This window comes from Dioszegia hungarica, assembly GCF_025882075.1.
Source record: "Dioszegia hungarica strain PDD-24b-2 chromosome Unknown MKK02contig_19, whole genome shotgun sequence".
NCBI classification, from domain to species: domain Eukaryota; kingdom Fungi; phylum Basidiomycota; class Tremellomycetes; order Tremellales; family Bulleribasidiaceae; genus Dioszegia; species Dioszegia hungarica.
In genome coordinates, this window is record NW_026515776.1 from 247,188 (window position 1) to 262,567 (window position 15,380).

General features: G+C 57.8%; 8 protein-coding genes across 8 annotated transcripts; 5 read left to right on the top strand and 3 right to left on the bottom strand.

The window, feature by feature from the left end:
* Nucleotides 1–1,332: 1,332 nt before the first annotated feature.
* Nucleotides 1,333–2,424, top strand: MKK02DRAFT_39192 (uncharacterized protein; the record flags this gene model as incomplete). The annotated part of the gene is made up of 1 exon (XM_053090477.1): nucleotides 1,333–2,424. One exon carries the CDS (start codon nucleotides 1,333–1,335, stop codon nucleotides 2,422–2,424), a length of 1,092 nt encoding a protein of 363 aa, XP_052942989.1.
* A 312-nt stretch (nucleotides 2,425–2,736) lies between these two features.
* Nucleotides 2,737–3,925, top strand: MKK02DRAFT_39193 (HotDog domain-containing protein; the record flags this gene model as incomplete). The annotated part of the gene is made up of 5 exons (XM_053090478.1): nucleotides 2,737–2,844; nucleotides 2,894–3,279; nucleotides 3,383–3,488; nucleotides 3,547–3,621; nucleotides 3,713–3,925. The coding sequence occupies 5 exons, from the start codon at nucleotides 2,737–2,739 to the stop codon at nucleotides 3,923–3,925; spliced, it is 888 nt and encodes a 295-aa protein (XP_052942990.1).
* A 48-nt stretch (nucleotides 3,926–3,973) lies between these two features.
* Nucleotides 3,974–5,957, bottom strand: MKK02DRAFT_29091 (uncharacterized protein; the record flags this gene model as incomplete). The annotated part of the gene is made up of 5 exons (XM_053087706.1): nucleotides 3,974–4,077; nucleotides 4,163–4,196; nucleotides 4,246–4,431; nucleotides 4,488–4,658; nucleotides 4,704–5,957. 5 exons carry the CDS (start codon nucleotides 5,955–5,957, stop codon nucleotides 3,974–3,976), a joined length of 1,749 nt encoding a protein of 582 aa, XP_052942991.1.
* A 781-nt stretch (nucleotides 5,958–6,738) lies between these two features.
* MKK02DRAFT_29092 (uncharacterized protein) lies at nucleotides 6,739–8,217 on the top strand (the record flags this gene model as incomplete). Its single annotated transcript, XM_053087707.1, has 5 exons — nucleotides 6,739–6,867; nucleotides 6,913–7,705; nucleotides 7,751–7,795; nucleotides 7,846–8,160; nucleotides 8,204–8,217. The coding sequence occupies 5 exons, from the start codon at nucleotides 6,739–6,741 to the stop codon at nucleotides 8,215–8,217; spliced, it is 1,296 nt and encodes a 431-aa protein (XP_052942992.1).
* Nucleotides 8,218–8,817: 600 nt separating this feature from the next.
* Nucleotides 8,818–10,958, top strand: MKK02DRAFT_18401 (uncharacterized protein; the record flags this gene model as incomplete). Its single annotated transcript, XM_053085941.1, has 5 exons — nucleotides 8,818–8,924; nucleotides 9,030–9,462; nucleotides 9,504–10,212; nucleotides 10,245–10,564; nucleotides 10,608–10,958. The coding sequence occupies 5 exons, from the start codon at nucleotides 8,818–8,820 to the stop codon at nucleotides 10,956–10,958; spliced, it is 1,920 nt and encodes a 639-aa protein (XP_052942993.1).
* A 317-nt stretch (nucleotides 10,959–11,275) lies between these two features.
* Nucleotides 11,276–12,095, bottom strand: MKK02DRAFT_39197 (uncharacterized protein; the record flags this gene model as incomplete). The annotated part of the gene is made up of 3 exons (XM_053090479.1): nucleotides 11,276–11,459; nucleotides 11,516–11,658; nucleotides 11,712–12,095. The coding sequence occupies 3 exons, from the start codon at nucleotides 12,093–12,095 to the stop codon at nucleotides 11,276–11,278; spliced, it is 711 nt and encodes a 236-aa protein (XP_052942994.1).
* Nucleotides 12,096–12,715: 620 nt separating this feature from the next.
* On the top strand, nucleotides 12,716–13,474 carry MKK02DRAFT_39198 (uncharacterized protein; the record flags this gene model as incomplete). Its single annotated transcript, XM_053090480.1, has 1 exon — nucleotides 12,716–13,474. The coding sequence occupies one exon, from the start codon at nucleotides 12,716–12,718 to the stop codon at nucleotides 13,472–13,474; it is 759 nt and encodes a 252-aa protein (XP_052942995.1).
* A 157-nt stretch (nucleotides 13,475–13,631) lies between these two features.
* MKK02DRAFT_39199 (uncharacterized protein) lies at nucleotides 13,632–15,119 on the bottom strand (the record flags this gene model as incomplete). The annotated part of the gene is made up of 4 exons (XM_053090481.1): nucleotides 13,632–13,809; nucleotides 13,918–14,053; nucleotides 14,114–14,645; nucleotides 14,691–15,119. The coding sequence occupies 4 exons, from the start codon at nucleotides 15,117–15,119 to the stop codon at nucleotides 13,632–13,634; spliced, it is 1,275 nt and encodes a 424-aa protein (XP_052942996.1).
* Nucleotides 15,120–15,380: the final 261 nt, after the last annotated feature.

A 15,380-nucleotide genomic window follows, 5' to 3' on the forward strand; every position in this document is an offset into this window, starting at 1 on the left:
TCGGCTGGCCAGCTGCGAGTTTCAGCAGATCGGCGCGACTGAACAATCATATTGAATGGCGCGTCTCGGCTGCGCGCTGCGCGCTGCGTGGAGCTGTTTCATATCCGCTCCGATCCGTCCGGATGGTGTCATGCAGGGCGTCAACAGCTTACAGGCTGACCGGCTGGGTGCGTGAGCGCTTCACTTGGGTGTTTCATCCGTGTTTACAAGTGAGAGGGACACTGTATGACGAAAAGATGCGGGATTTGAAGGGTGGATTTGAGAGGGTAGCAGATATAATAGCTCGCTCGAGAGTACCCTCTCCTCGTATCTCTTCCATTTCACGGACACTCTCGCAGCCAACTGAAGCTCCCGCTTATCGTCGCTCCTTACCAAGCTCAGTCTTGCCTGCACTCACCAACATCACAGTACTCTTCTTCTACCGCAGTACAGACATTTCACGGTAAGTCCATCATCCGCAATGCTCACCTCTTGTCCCTCCTCGTTGCTACGATTTCCGCCCACTCTGCATCCATTACAAGACCTCCAGCTGATGCTCACCCAGAAGTCTACCATCGCCTATCACTCACCCTGCATACCTCTGCGCTGGGATCTGCTCCGATTAGCATCCGGCCGGGTGATATCGACGATCGTCCGCACTTTTACGTCATCTTACCAAAGAGGCGTGTGCATCCGTGCCTGCCTCGCGTCTCGGTGAGCTTAAATCCTGCTTCGCGTCGGACACAGAACGCGTCGGTCAGCATCAACGATGGGCATGTCTGCGAGGGCCATGCAGCTACAATCATGCTGGTCGATACACAGATGCCCCTCCTCTTGTTCATTCCCTCCTCTCCCTTCTTGCCGTGTCGCTGCGTGGAACAATTCTGACTCCAGCTCGTTTCATCAGTTTCAGAACGTAATTAACGGCGAGTATAGCGGCGCTCGGACCATCTCCCGACGCACGGTGAGTCGATGGACCCACCTCTTTCTCACCGCACGTCGCGCCATGCACCTACCCATCTTGTTCTTCTTGACTTGCAGCAAGCTGATCATCAGAAGGTACACCTTTGCAACTCCGCATTTCCCCGCTAGTCGGACATTAAAGGACGCTAGATTAGAGATCTCGGTCCGCTCCACAACTCTCGCCACTACTAGCTCTCTATCTGAAACGCGTCCTATACCTCCTATCTCCTCCACCTCGTGTCTCATCCGACGTCATTCTACCACCAAGGCCCGCCTCGCCTTCCCCCACGCCCCACCTCACAGCAACAACAATCCCTCAAGTTGCTCTTTTATACATCAAACACCTTCCCCATACACACAAAGACGACCGAAAACACAGCCTCAATCGCAATGTCGGGATTCAGCAGATCCTCTTTCGGCTCGTCCTCGGCCTCATCCCATGGTCCATCCACCCCTTACTCTTCCTCATCCCGCCGCCTCCCATCGGACTCTTCCTACTCTTCCTCTTCGTCCACAGACACTACCCCGCCCGGTTCACTCCGCGAGTACTCGGCCTCGCTCAAGGCGAGTCACACGATGGGCATGGCTCAAGCTATGAAGTCCATGCCCCTCGAGCGCGGTCCTCGATCGTGCGACGCCACTGCCAACCCATTTGACGCGCTCTTCACCTCTCCCTCTCCTTCACCCATGCCCAGGCCGGCCCTGCACGAGCGGAACACCAGGGAGGAGTATATGCAGGTGGACCAGGAGGTGGATGGGGAGGGGTACGAGTATGAGTATGAAGAGGGAGAGTATGAGGGGGATGATTATCAGGAGGATGACTGTGAAGGGGAGGAGGCGGAAGGATCGGCGGGGCGGCGGAGGAGGATGTCAGTCGATGACACGTACGACCCAAGGTTCCGGCCATCCCTCATCAACTTTCACCGGCAGAACAGCGACAACGCCACCCCCGGGTCAGTCAGCAGCGAGTCTAGCTTCGAGGGTGGCAAATCCGAAGACTATCGGCGGATGTACGGGCCCGGTATCCACTCCCCATCGGACCTCGCCATGTTTGCGCGGAATCGGGACGTCCAAACACCCCCTGCCATTTCCCAATCCACCTCCGAAATTCCCACCCCTACCCAATCCCAGCCCTACTCCCCATACGACCCCGCAGAGCGCTCGTCGGTCTTCTCCACCCTATCCTCGGCGACCATGACATCCATCTCATCTACCGATACCATCACTTCCCTCCCCAGCCCCACACTCGCGGCTCAGATCGGTGTAGCCGGCACGGGTCGCATGTCGCGCCCGTCCCTTCTTCGCCCACGCCCCAGGCCGAGGCCATACGAGATGGAAGGCGCGAGGCCGGCGGCTGGGTCAAGGATGCACAGCTTTGGGCAGGACGAGGAGGAGATGAGGCAGGATGGGAGGAGCGTCAGTGAGGTGATGGTCGCGATGGCGGGATTGAGGTGTCAGCGGGGCAGGGGAAGTAGGGTCTAGGCGGTCAGTGGGAGGACAGGAGGAGGGAGGGGACTGTGCGCGCGGAAGGGCTGGACCCTCGGGACTCTTCATAATTTAAGGCTTGTATACGACCCAGCCACGATTAGTTAACGCTTACCATACACGCATTATATACTCTGTTGTCCTTTGATAGTTGATAGTTCAATATGTATCGATAAGTACTTGTTCCACCACATGTCTGGCGCTGGCTGGGATAGAGCAGAAGAAGATGGCAGGAGATAGGAGATGCCGGCTATTCGACATGCCGCAAAGTCCAGGCGAAATTCCCTGCGACTGCACCTCATCTTCGACATGCGTCTGATCTGCACGGCCTGCTCCAGGCTCCGCATAGCATCGCGGGCTACCATAGGGCGCGATTTCCACACTACAGCTATCGCAGACGAGTCCCGCAAGATCCGGGTCAGCTTCGCCCCTTGGACGAGCGAGGTGTCATCGCTTACCCCTGCAGGATCTTTTGGCCAAGTTTCAAGACCCAGAATCGCCATACTACATCCCACCAGGCACCTCAGGTCCTGCACATGAGGCCGACCACTCCACCTCTCGCCCGTCGCTATCATCCATACTCCCCTCGGCGCTTAAGGGATCCAACGAAGATGCGCCCAAGATTCAATGGAGAGACCCGGATGCCAGCCCTGCCTCAGAAAGCGTGGCGGGTGCGACGGAGGCCATAGGCGCTGCGGTAGGAGAGCACGAGGGACTGAAAAGCACGCAGTTCAGGCCAAGCCATGAGCGCCTACAAGCGGGCAGAAAGGGGGCTGAGGCGTATTTCCGAGAAAAGGGGTTTGACACGAAGGGGATGTTGGAGTGGAGTGTCGCATGGGGGGATTGCGACATGTTCCAGTGAGTTTCGCGCGTTCTAACGGCCTGCTGGGTCTCGGCAGGAGGAAGAAGGTGGACGAGCGGAACGGTGCAGCAAAGAGAGAAGCTGATGAGGTAGACACGCCAACAATGTCAACTATGTCAGATGGCTCGAGAGTGCTCGGCTGAGGTGGACCGAGACGCTGGCGGATGAGCTGTCTACACAAGAGGTCATGAATCTCATGGTGAGCACAGCTTTGGATCTCTGAGATCCGACTCAGATTGATAAGCTGACATGATCAGCATGGGAAAGGCATGGGCTTCATCCTCAAAGAAGTCTCGGTACGATACCGCCATCCCATGACCTATCCCGATACAGTACGTCTCTATATATCTCCGCTCAGCTGACTATCTGACTATCTACACCGCCTTCGGCGTCGATAAATAGAAGCAAGCTGATCCCAATCAGATGCTCATCGCTAACCGGCCACACTCCATCAACCCCTCCCGAGCCTCCTTCGGGATGGCCCACGCCCTCTGGTCGCTCAAAGACAATAAGCTCGCGGCTACGGCGGATAGCACGATCGTGATGTATGACTACGATCATAAGCGGAAGGGCGAGATGTGGGAGGGGTTTATGCGAGTGTTGGAGAAGCGCTCGGGGGAGAAGCGGATGGCGTGATTGCTCGCAGCGGGGCGTTGAGGAGGCTGCAAGAGGGGGAGGTGAGATTTAGAGCCTCTGAGGCGGAGGCAAGGCCTTGACGTTGGGCTCAAGGTATGCATTGTCGGCCTTGGCCCCTTTTGGGGGTTTCATACTTACCTCGTCCTCACTTACTGCGTGTTCGCTCGCCACGATTGATATTCAGATGATAATGTTACAACAGGTCGACTAACCACTTTTCTCCATCTCACTACCCACCGCCGCCTCGCTGCTCGTCCAGGTCCTGGTCCACCTCATGATCAAGACACTCCCGCCAATACAGCTAATAACGCTGCGCTCACCACGCCCATCACGCATGCCTCCAGACGATGCCCAGCGTTCTCCTCCACATACTGCACTGCGGGCGTCTTCGCCTCGCCCTTATCAACGGGGGCGCCTGTGGTCCGGGCCTTGCCGCCAGTCCCGCTCGCTGCTGCACGGGGACCGTCAACCTCTTCGACTGCATTCAGAGCGCCGACGTTTGCGTTCTGCTATATCAGCTGATGGACGCTGTGATGCTGATATTTCACTGAAATAGACTTACTCCGCCTTTACCGCCAGTGAGGACGGTGCAATTGTTCTTGTAGTTCCCATATGCGAGCATCTGCGCCTGGTAAGTCGTCTGATCAGACTTCCCCGCTGCCCCGACACAAGAAGAACAGTCCATCGCTGATTCCAAGATCGACGTCGCGCAGATTGCGCCTGCTGTGCTATTCTATGCAGATCAGCTCGGACCCCTGGCGTACTAAGAGATACCCACGTTGATTTGGGCACCCACGTTGATTTGGGCTTTCCAGGTCAGACAGCCGTCCTCTTTCTGCGCACACTCCGGGTTGACATCGTGCGCAAAGAACAGTGTCGTAGCGTTCCGAGCTAGGTCTTCAGGCTTAGCGATCGAGTCTGCCAGGTCACTGACGGACGCAGAGGGCGTCGCTGACGCTGGTGCAGAGACGGAAAGCAACAGGGAGCCATTGTTCGACCCCGACATACTGGCCGTCACTTCTTCGCCTCCGAGGTATGGCGAGTCTGTTATTCTCGGGCCATAAGAGCTTGACGGTGTCGGCTGTCCGAGCTCACCCAACACTAAGGCACCAGAAGTAGAGCGAGAGGTCGAGGTTGAGGTTGACTTGACCTGTATGGCGGTGATGAGGCCTTCTTCGTTCGCCGCTATACCGCCTTGTTGGGAAGGTAGCGCTGCCGCCCTATCGCCTACTGATGTCGGCTTTGTCCCTGCGCCCGCTGCGCCGCTGGATGAGTAGCTCGAGCTGGTCACTCCTGCCCCGGCATTCCCTCCTCCACCGCCGCCGCCGCCGGCACTGCTGCTCATTGTCGCTGACGCTGGGGCATTCGGTACCGCCGGTACTCCGCTACTCGTCGGTCTGCTGCCTGCGCCACTGACTTCTGATTTCGATCCATTCCCGGACTCTGTCCCGACACCGCTATCCTCCGGATACAGCTCAAAGCACGTACTCAAGTACGTATTGTACAGCCCATACCCCGCCTTGGTACCATTACACATCGCACACACCTCCGCCGCGACCTGGACGTCGGGCCAGCATGCTGTGGCGTCGTCTGGCGAGATGGGCAGGTATCGCGCTAGAACGGCACACCCGCCTCCGACGGACTGGCAGGTGCTGGCGGAGGTGTCGAACAGGCATTGGACCATTGACTGGGTGGAGTTGAGGCCGCACGTCGATCCTGGGACTTTGGAGGAGATGAGCGGGAGAAAGGCCGAGAGGGAGAGGGTGGCGCTGGAGCCGGAACCCGGGACGGCGGGAAGGGAGATACTCGATGAGGCAGCAAGGAGACCGCTAGAGACACTAGAGCTGGTAGGTACCCCATTGACGAGCTGAGTCTTACTGACGGTTGACGACGCGGGCGCCAAGGATGGTTGAGGGACATTGCGCTTTCCTGGGTCGTACACCCTTCGATCGAGATGATCGCTCGGGGCTTGCAAAGCGACGGTCAAGATTGCCCCCAGGAGTAGTATGAACAGAGGGGAGAGAGGCGACATCCTCAAGATGTCGGCTGGGGCGTCAAGGTGATTCTGACTTTTGACGAGATCATGTAGACTGACAGACTTGAGTTGGTTCACGAGCGCTCACCAATGCAACCATAGCAGCTAATGGCTTTGTGAGTTTGCGTGTGTGGCATCGTCCTTGAGGTGTGTCAAGGGGCACCTCCTTTGGCGAGGGAGATCATGCACGTGTGGGTAAGTCCGTGCTAGGCGGAGGTGGAGAAAGGAGGGGTGGTAGCTCGAACTGGAGCGCTTTATGTGTCGTCTCAATGCGGGTTGGTGCGTGTATCAGGCTGAAACGCAGGCGCAAAGCGACTGATCAGACCGACACTGATAAGAGCACAGACATCTGAACGGAAACGAAGGCGGGAGGCGAGAGATATTGTCAACCTCATACACGAAACTCGGGCATGCTGACCGGGGAGGCCGACAAGCGGTCGAGGAAACGGAGTATATTGCTGCTTAATCGAATTATAGCACAGGCAAATTGTCAGCTGGAACGCCGGACATCGGCTGTGGTGGCCATGAGCTCGAGGTACTGATCAGCTCAAGGGCATCTGATCGCCGGCGCCTCTAAGGCTCAACTCAGCACCCCATGGCCCACCATAACCGGTCCTTTGTACCCTATCTCCGTGATCAGGGGTCGTGAAGGCTCAAACGAGGCTGATCATGAAGGGATGATTGGCGCACAGTGGAGCGCCCATCAGGTCCACTTGGTCGTGATTGATGATCAGCCCTGTCTCCATCAACCTGCCAAGCAGCCATCTCGAAATACAAGATGGCCTTCCGGTTCTCACTGACCAGCTTATTCTCGGCTCTGCTCATTCTGGGTGCAGCGCACGCTTGCTACTACCAATACTACCAGGAGCCCCCTGCTGACTTCAAATGTCGCTGGGAACAGGTCGGGGTGAGTGCTACAGCCCATCGTGAGGTAAAAAGAGCTGACAATCAGTGCGGACTGGAAGTGAAGCCCGAACAAGCAGTGTTCCAAGCTTGCTGTGCACCGCTCGCCCCTGGCGCGTTCGCTCCCGCTACCTGCAGCGACATTGCCTCTTCCGCTATGGCAAAGGGCACCACCTGCTCCTCGGGGCCTGTCAACACGCAAGACATGCCCTCTTCGTTCGCTCAGCCACCTCCGCGACCATCGCTCCCGGCCGCTGCGTGCATCACTACGTGGGTGACGGAGACCGCTGCTCCAAACTGTCCGTCAGCGGTGCCCCCTCCCGCCCCTCCTGCCCCGGCGGCAGTCACTTCGTCCACGCCAGTGGCAAGCAAGATCAATGCAGTCCCCACTATCTCCACCCCTGATGTCCCGATCCCCAGCTCATCCCCGCCGCCAGCAGCCCCGCCAGTCGTCACAACATCGGCACCTGCGCAGCCCCCGCCTCCGCAACAGTCCGACTGTATCTGTCCGGGTCCCAGAGCAGGCTCACTCCCTCCTCGGCTGGGTAAGCGTACTGACGGTGGCGATTGCCACTGCCCTGAGGAGCCTCCAGCTCCATCCGACACGTGTGCATGTCATGGCGCGGCCGCGCTGCCTCCTCCTGGCTTCAATCCGGCTTACAAGAAGCGGGATGGCGGAGCAAAGTCGACGTGCCCCTGCCCCGCAGTGGCAGCGCAGACCTCCACCTCGACCGCTTGCCCTTGCTCCACGGACAGAGCAGGAAGCTTACCTCCTGGCGGGCTCGGGAAGCGGGACGGTGGCGAGTGTTCGTGTGATAGGAGCGGGGCGGCGCCTCCACCAGGTAAGTCATACTGATACATCTCTTCTGCACGCTGTAAGCTGACAGTCATTCAAGGCTTTGACGGAGGGTCCGCCCCGCCGCCCCGCAAGCGTAAGTCGAAACCGCCATGTATACCATCAACTCAGCTGACCTATATCCAGGCGCTTTACCCGAGCCAGGGTTCGTGCCCGACTCTCTACCCCTCGAGCAGCAAGGTGGCGGTACCGCCAGCAAGATCAATGCCGTCCAGACCTTGTCCAGCCCGGAGGTTCCTCATAACGCTCAGCCGACAAGCATGCCCCCGCCGGCTCCGGCATGTACCACTACCATGACCACTACTATGACTCCGGATTGCCCGCCCGCCTCGCTGATCAACGGCGTTCCGACCTCGAGCGCCAGTGCGCCACCTCCGGGCGAAAGTGGCACCGATGAAGAGGACTGCGAGGATGAAACTACGTCTTCTGCGCATCCAGCGGGTGAGTCTTGACACACCTCACATGCTACATGCTGATGATCCAGGTGCACTGCCATAATCAAGTAGAAATAACGTACCACTGCCTATAGACCAGCAATTTGTTGAGAGCATGTAAGCGATACCCACCCAGCTTTATCATTTCATAGGAGTTCACACGGCCTCCTCGAGGCCATGCCGCGTACGGCCGGAGACTTGGCAGTCGACGGAGCATGCTCGGATGTCTCAGCGCCACTATCAGCAGCAGCTTGTCTTCTGCCGCAGCCGTTCGCATGTTGCTGCCCTGCTTTGCCGACCTCGCCGCGGCAGCGCAGCGGGCCGGGGGCAACTCGCACTCCGCTGCCGCCACTGACGTGAGAGCGCGTTTCCACATTCCTCCGCCACCCGTGCCTGAGCAGTCGCCTTTTGTTCCTGGCACGTTCTGAGGCGTTCTCTCTTCCCTTTCTCCGCGAGGCGTGAGGTATATCGCCGTGACGCGCCTGCTTTCAGTCAATCTCCCCGTTACGTTCCGCTGCTCCGCGCCGAGCACGCGGTGCGCAAGAGAACAACAAATGGGCAAGGCAGGCTGATATAAGAGGGTCGGGGTTATAGAGATGTTGCTCATTGCCCCTCACGCTACCAACTTCTCAAGCTCCGCTTTGTCAGTCCGACTCGGCCCAAGATGCTCGCCTCGACGTTCACAGCGCTCTTCGCGGTGCTTGCTGCCCTGCCCACACAGGGGTTCTTCATTCTCTCGCAGGATATCCTTGTTAATACGCGTCTTGACCCGTAAGTTCCCCCATGCTCCACTCGCTCGTGTCCCGAAAGCGCGATCAGGAGGGACATACTGGAGATGCTACTATGCCCAAAGACTGAATCGATCTGACTTTGCAGCATTGTCAACCCCGGCAGCGTCTCAGGTCACGTCCACAGCATTGCCGGCGGCAGCAACTTTGACAAGACCATGTCTTACGACTCGGCTCGTCGGTCCAAGTGCACCACCGCACCGGTCTCGGTCGACCTCTCCAACTACTGGGTTCCTCAACTGTACTATTACGAGCCCATCGCAAAGACGTACGAAGCCATCTCGGTTGCCTACATCAACACCTACTACCTCCCCCGCGGAAACGGCAAGATCCACGCCTTCCCCGATGGTCTTCGTATGATCAGCGGCAACCCCTTCCGGCGGACGTACAGCGGGTCGGCGGAGGATGCGGCGGTCAGCTTTGTGTGTCTTGACTACTACAATGACCACAGAGGTGATCCGGCGTGGGATCAGAGGAACAACTTCTTCAATCACAACTGTCCCGAGGGGATGAGGGCTCAGGTGAGTTATGACGCTCATAGCCGGGACTGTGCTGATCTTAGGTCAACTTCCCCTCGTGCTGGGATGGAGTCAACCTCGACTCGCCCGACCACAAGTCCCACATGGCGTTCGCGTCCGGCGGTCCCGAGGGCGGAGGTGACTGCCCCGCTTCCCACCCCGTGCATCTCGTCACCCTCTTTTACGAGTACATCTTTGAGGTCCAAAAGTACCCCTTCAACAACGGCTCGGACCCAACTTGGGTATTCGCTCACGGTGACACCACCGGCTACGGCTTTCACGGCGACTTCCTCAACGGCTGGCCGTCCCTCGTCAACGGTACCAACGTCCTCCAGGAGGCCATCGACCAGTGCAACCAGAACAATGGCGTCGCTGGCAACTTGGCCGAGTGCCCCCCTTTCGTCCCTTATCTCAACTATGACGGTGCGCACGCCTGCAAGGCCGAGAACCCTCAGGTCAACGAGGATATCGGTTTCGGCCACACCATCCCCCTCCTCCCCGGCAACAACCCCATCTGGATCGGGAACGGTACCAAGCCCAGCAACCCCAACTACGTCGAGGGCAACACCTCCTACACGGACTTCAAGTCCATCATCGCCCCGGGTTACGACTATGTCGGGTGTATGGCCGAGTCCACCGACGGCCGGTCTTTGCGCGGTGCCAGCTTCATCGACAACAACATGACCCGCGGGGCTTGCGTGAGCTGGTGCCAGGATAAGGGGTACCCACTGTCCGCCACGCAGTTCGGGAAAGGTACGTTCAAGTCAAGACTGAGCTGATATCAGAATGCTACTGTGACTTTGCTATCCGCGGTACCGCCAGTAACACCACCCTCCTCGCCGACGACAAATGCAACGTCAACTGCGCCAACAACAATAATGAGATCTGCGGCGGTGCCAACGCCCTCACCCTTTACAATAACGCCGGCATGTACCCCACTGTCACGCTCCCCAAGGGCTGGTCTGATCATGGTTGCATGACCGAGCCGAGCGGCGCAAGGGCACTGGGCGGATACGTTTTCGCGGCGGGCGACATGACGCCGGAGAAGTGCATGACCGAGTGTCAGTCCAGGGGTTTCAGCTTTGCTGGTGCAGAGTACTCCTCAGTGAGTCCTATCCAGACATGCGATGGACTGCGCTGATAAGCAGGAATGCTACTGTGGCACCTCATTCCACTCTGGCTCCGTCAAAGCGCCCGACGCAGAGTGCGCCATGACCTGTTCCGGGAACGACAAGCGCACCTGCGGCGGTCCCAGCCGTCTCACCACTTGGTCATTCGCCAACCAAACCGCTACGCCCGCTTACGTTGGGTGCTTTGCCGAGGGCAGCCCGCGTACGCTCAACGGCACCAGCTACAGCGACGCGAGCATGACCAACGAGGGGTGTGTGGCGTACTGCGGGGGCAAGGGCTTTGCTTTTGCTGGAATGGAGTACACCCAGGTCGACCAGGGGACCATGCCTCAGGTGAGCTCCCCTACTTTTGTATTTGGATCTTGCTGACTAGCTAGGAATGCCGATGCGGTAACGTTCTCAACCAGTCTCTTGTCGTCGACGCCGCTCGGTGCTCGTCCAAGTGCTCCGGTAACAACGCGGAACAATGCGGCGGCGATCTTGCTCTGTCGGTGTGGACCACTACCAACGGCACGGCCATCAAGACCGGCACTTCCCCGGTGAAGCGAAGGGGGCCGACCAGACTCACGATCTAGGAAGTGGATGGGATATCAAACAATATAATAGATTAGTCAGGGGTTCGAGAGGACAATTTCGCTTTTAGACATCTTGGGCAAGATTACAGATATAAGGATGTACAAATTAGGCTATGACAATGACCAGCTCACACCGCACCCGCAACCCCCGTCCTTGGCTTGTGGGTTCTCCTCTATTCTAAAGCTCGACCCGATGAGCTCTGTAGCGAAGTGAAGGCGGGAGCCTTTGAGCAGATTGAGCGAGACAAGGTCAACGACGACAGGGATGCAGTTGACGCCTTCGGGCTGGAACGTGCTGCTTAGTCAGCACGATCAGAGTCTTTGGGGGTCGGCCAGAAGTGGAGTGCTCACTAGTCATCCACATTCCTCTCCTCTGTCAAGCTGAGCGTGTCCTGATACCCATGACAACCTCCACTCTCCACCATGATCCTCAACGCCAACTTCCCCTTCGCCAACACGTCCGGCGGTTCGCGAGATGTGATAGTAGCTAATTGCTGATTGATCAGCTCAGCCATCCCATATCGCTGCCGCTCCGCTGCAGACTCACTGTCACAGCCTCCGGGCTCATATGCATCACCGCTTGATCCTCCGCTATAAGCTGAACATCGTCGTCGAAGAACCCATCCGCCTTTATCCGCTCGAGAGATGGCGGTGTTACTCGGACTTTTGGCTTTGAAGACAAGAGGGGTGCGGGCGTAGCGGACGAGCTGGACGCTAGAGTAGTAGCATACCGCACCGATGATGATGCTGGTTGGCGCCGATGAGGTGTCCGAGTGCGCAGGACCGGCTGAGGCGGGCGTGAGGGGAGGATCGAGGGGGAGTGGAGAGCGGCGAAAGGGGCGTAGAAGGAGCGAGAAGATTCGCCGAGCCGATGCGTGGCTTCACGAAGAGTACGGCTGGCGGCCAGCGATGGGCGGATCACAGCTGACATGATGCTGTTGACTGTGGTGAACGTAGATGGGATGATGCTTAGATGCAGATGCATGCAGCTCTGATGAATCGCGATGGATGGGTGATAAGGTGGGGGGAAGGAATAAGCAACTCGTTCCCCCACTTCCCCACTCAAGTCGAGGCGGGTCACGACAGTGAGACCGCCGGGCTCCGTAGTCTGCTTTCCGATATGCCCTGTCCAGCGAGAAGAAGGTTCAGCTACACCTTTCAAGAAAGCATACAGAGCTCAAAGCTGAGGGCCGCCATAATCCTCGATCGAGCCGGAACGTGGCGCCATACTCGATCTGCACGGCTGACATCCCTCGTCATCTCAAGGTGTCGTATTTCGAGCATCAAAGGAATGGTACAGTCTGGCAGGACTAAAGGACATATGACTAGAGAGACGCCAGATTCTTTCCCCCTCTACTCAGACTCCGTCTCGCCACTCATCCTCGCCCAGCTTTGATACCAGACACCTTTAAGTCAAGGCAAGACTACCACACCCACTAACCTACATCTGACCCTGCCCTCGGGCCCTACGCATCTCACTACCAGCATCAACTTGTCTTTCCGGACCAGAGCGGAGGTTGGTGTGGTGTCCAGTGACTACCCGCCCTCAGAATGAGCCCACAGCCCGAGCCCGCGCGAGAAGACCCTATCCTCAGCGACTTTGACGGCGATGCCAGCACCCAGCAACCTCAGACATTCGATGATCTCCTGGAAGAGGTCATTCGCACTGCTGAAGAGGACGCAAGCTCCCCTCTGAGGCAGCCAGCCATCTGGGATTACCTATCAGTCGCACACGTACCTCAGCCAGAAGACCGAGTGGAACTCCCCGATGGAACGACTTTCATCTCCAAGGGAGGAGAGCTCAACCTGCTTCCCGATCCGGAAGGGACCGGGATCGAGCCCGAAGATCGGATCGCATACCGGGCTTTTTCAGAGGATGTCGAGATCAGTGTCAAACACCCTGCCGTCAGTACCATGAGCATCGATTTCCTCTGTCAGACTACCCTCGGCATCTCCCCTCGCGATCATGAGCTCTGGAAGGCACACAACAGGGCCGGGCGGACTGGCCACCATACTGTCCTGACTCTTGGCGGAGGACCAGAAGCCCCGGAAGATACCCGGACGACGTACCTGGATCTCCTCCGAAATACTGCCGAGATCAGGAAACGCTATGCCAAACGCGGTCAGTCGTTCGGCGGGTCCTCCTACTTCTGCCTCACCGTCGATCAGGCGAACAACTCATTCTTGACCTTCCAGCCGCACCACACTGGTCCGGGTCTGGCGAATTCGACTCTGAGCTCTGGTGATGAGGTACCTGGAATCAGATATCCAGGGAAGACCTCGCTACAGGTTGACATTCGCTTCGAGTAGTCAGATACCGTCGAGTGGTACGTGGCGTAGGGGAATCGAATGAGAGGGACCCTATTCCTTGTAGATATTCAGTATCATCAATGCACTTCCAGATCAGCAGTATGCAGCTTAAGCCGCCGTCGGTACGCGCTGTTCGGGCCAATAACAATGGGAAGTGTCATCTGAGAGCGGGACTACCCGTTCTGGGCGTGGCGCTCCCACTCCCGTTAGCGCCGCCAGCCATGACCGATACAGGTCTCCGTACTGAGCTCCGCCTAAAGACCCCTCCTGATCCAGCTTGTTGCGCAGATCTTGCGTTTGCGGCGTTGGTGATAAGATTCGAGATCATGCCGTTGCTGCTGGATCAGCAACGTCTCTCACATGCAAGCACAAGAACGATGTAATGGGTCTTAGTCAGAGTTGAGGAAGACGAAGTGAAAATGGAGAAGAAGGGCGAGACTTACTATGTGGCTGCGTCGTGTGATTGGGCATCTTTCAGCTGGAGTAGATGAGCGAGTAGTGCTGATGCTTGTGCTGATGATTGGACGAGATCTGCCTGGATCTTGGCTAATGCCGCTGGAGATAGTATCGATATTTGATCTGACATAGTCAGCTCTGTCAGACGGAAGTGCAGTATTGCCAACAGGTTTCGAAGCTCACCTTCCTCTATCCCGCACAATTCCTCCGCCTTTTGCATATCCAGCTCCGGCCGCACTCCGAGCCCATATTTCCCCTCCGCACCATCCTTCGGCGCAGCAGACACCGGCATACTCTCCGTCTCCCTTGCCTTCCCCTTCCCACCATCCACCCCCACCCCCTGCACTTCCTCACTATGCCGTTTCCTCGGCGCGCGCAGATCCGCAAAGTTCGTCGAGATTGTCAATGCCGGTAATCTCGTCAAGAGATGACTATCCACTTCGTCCAGATTGACCGGTATGCTCATATGTATGAGATGTTCCCGCCGTACGCGTGAGCGGGTCCAGTCGAGGGGTTTGAGCTGGGGAGGAGAGGCGAGCTGGATGTAGGCGTCCCGAGCGGTCTCGGTGGGTAGGATCTGGCGGGATGAGGAGGCGAGGCGTGGGGGTTCGTCTGTGAACAGTGGAGAGGTTGGGTCGAGGAGGGGTGACAGGAGGGAGGTGAATTGGGCGATGAGGGAGGGGGCGGAAGGAAAGGGGTGGAGGGATAGTGCGGGCTGTACATCAACTCTTGCTCCTAACTCAGCGGTAGCATCACTGACCAATCGTTCCTCCGGTATTGGCGCCACTGAGGGCACCGGAACTTCCTGCTGATTCGTCTCCGCCTCGCCAGCATCAAAGTCCCCTTCTTCGAAATCGCCAAAGTCCCCAAACGCATCCTCCCCGTCCCCATTTGCTCCTGCGGCACCGCCCGAGCTCGGGCCCGCTACTGGCGCCGCGTCAAAGTCGTCAAAGTCGTCCCCGAAATTATCCTCTGCTCCTCCCGATACCAATGGGTCTGCCGTGCTTGCATAGGGATCTTCCAGCGACTGAGAGGCAGATGCGAAACCACCCGCGAAGTCGTCGCCTTGTTCCGGCTCAAGCGATATCGGCTCGAGATTTCCGACCGCTTGAAGCGAGGTCCGCTTGCTGATTGGCTGGCTGGTCGAAGAGGACGCTACAGGTGCGTCTGCCCATGGGTCTGCGTCCATCGTTAGGGTCCTATAGCGGGGTGTGGTGCACAGACAAGGCAAAGAGCTTCGCTTCAACCAACGCGTCGCTGATTACGCACGGACTGGTGCAAACACGTGGGAATCAGCGGGACCAGATTAAGCTGACGTCATTTCAGTCCAGTCATCTCGCGTGACCCCGGGACTCATCACCTCCACTTGACGCGTCCGACCTCTGTCCGCTCGATCCAACTTCTTCCCTCCTTCTTCCTCACTCTTTCATACTTCATCCTACTCCTCCAC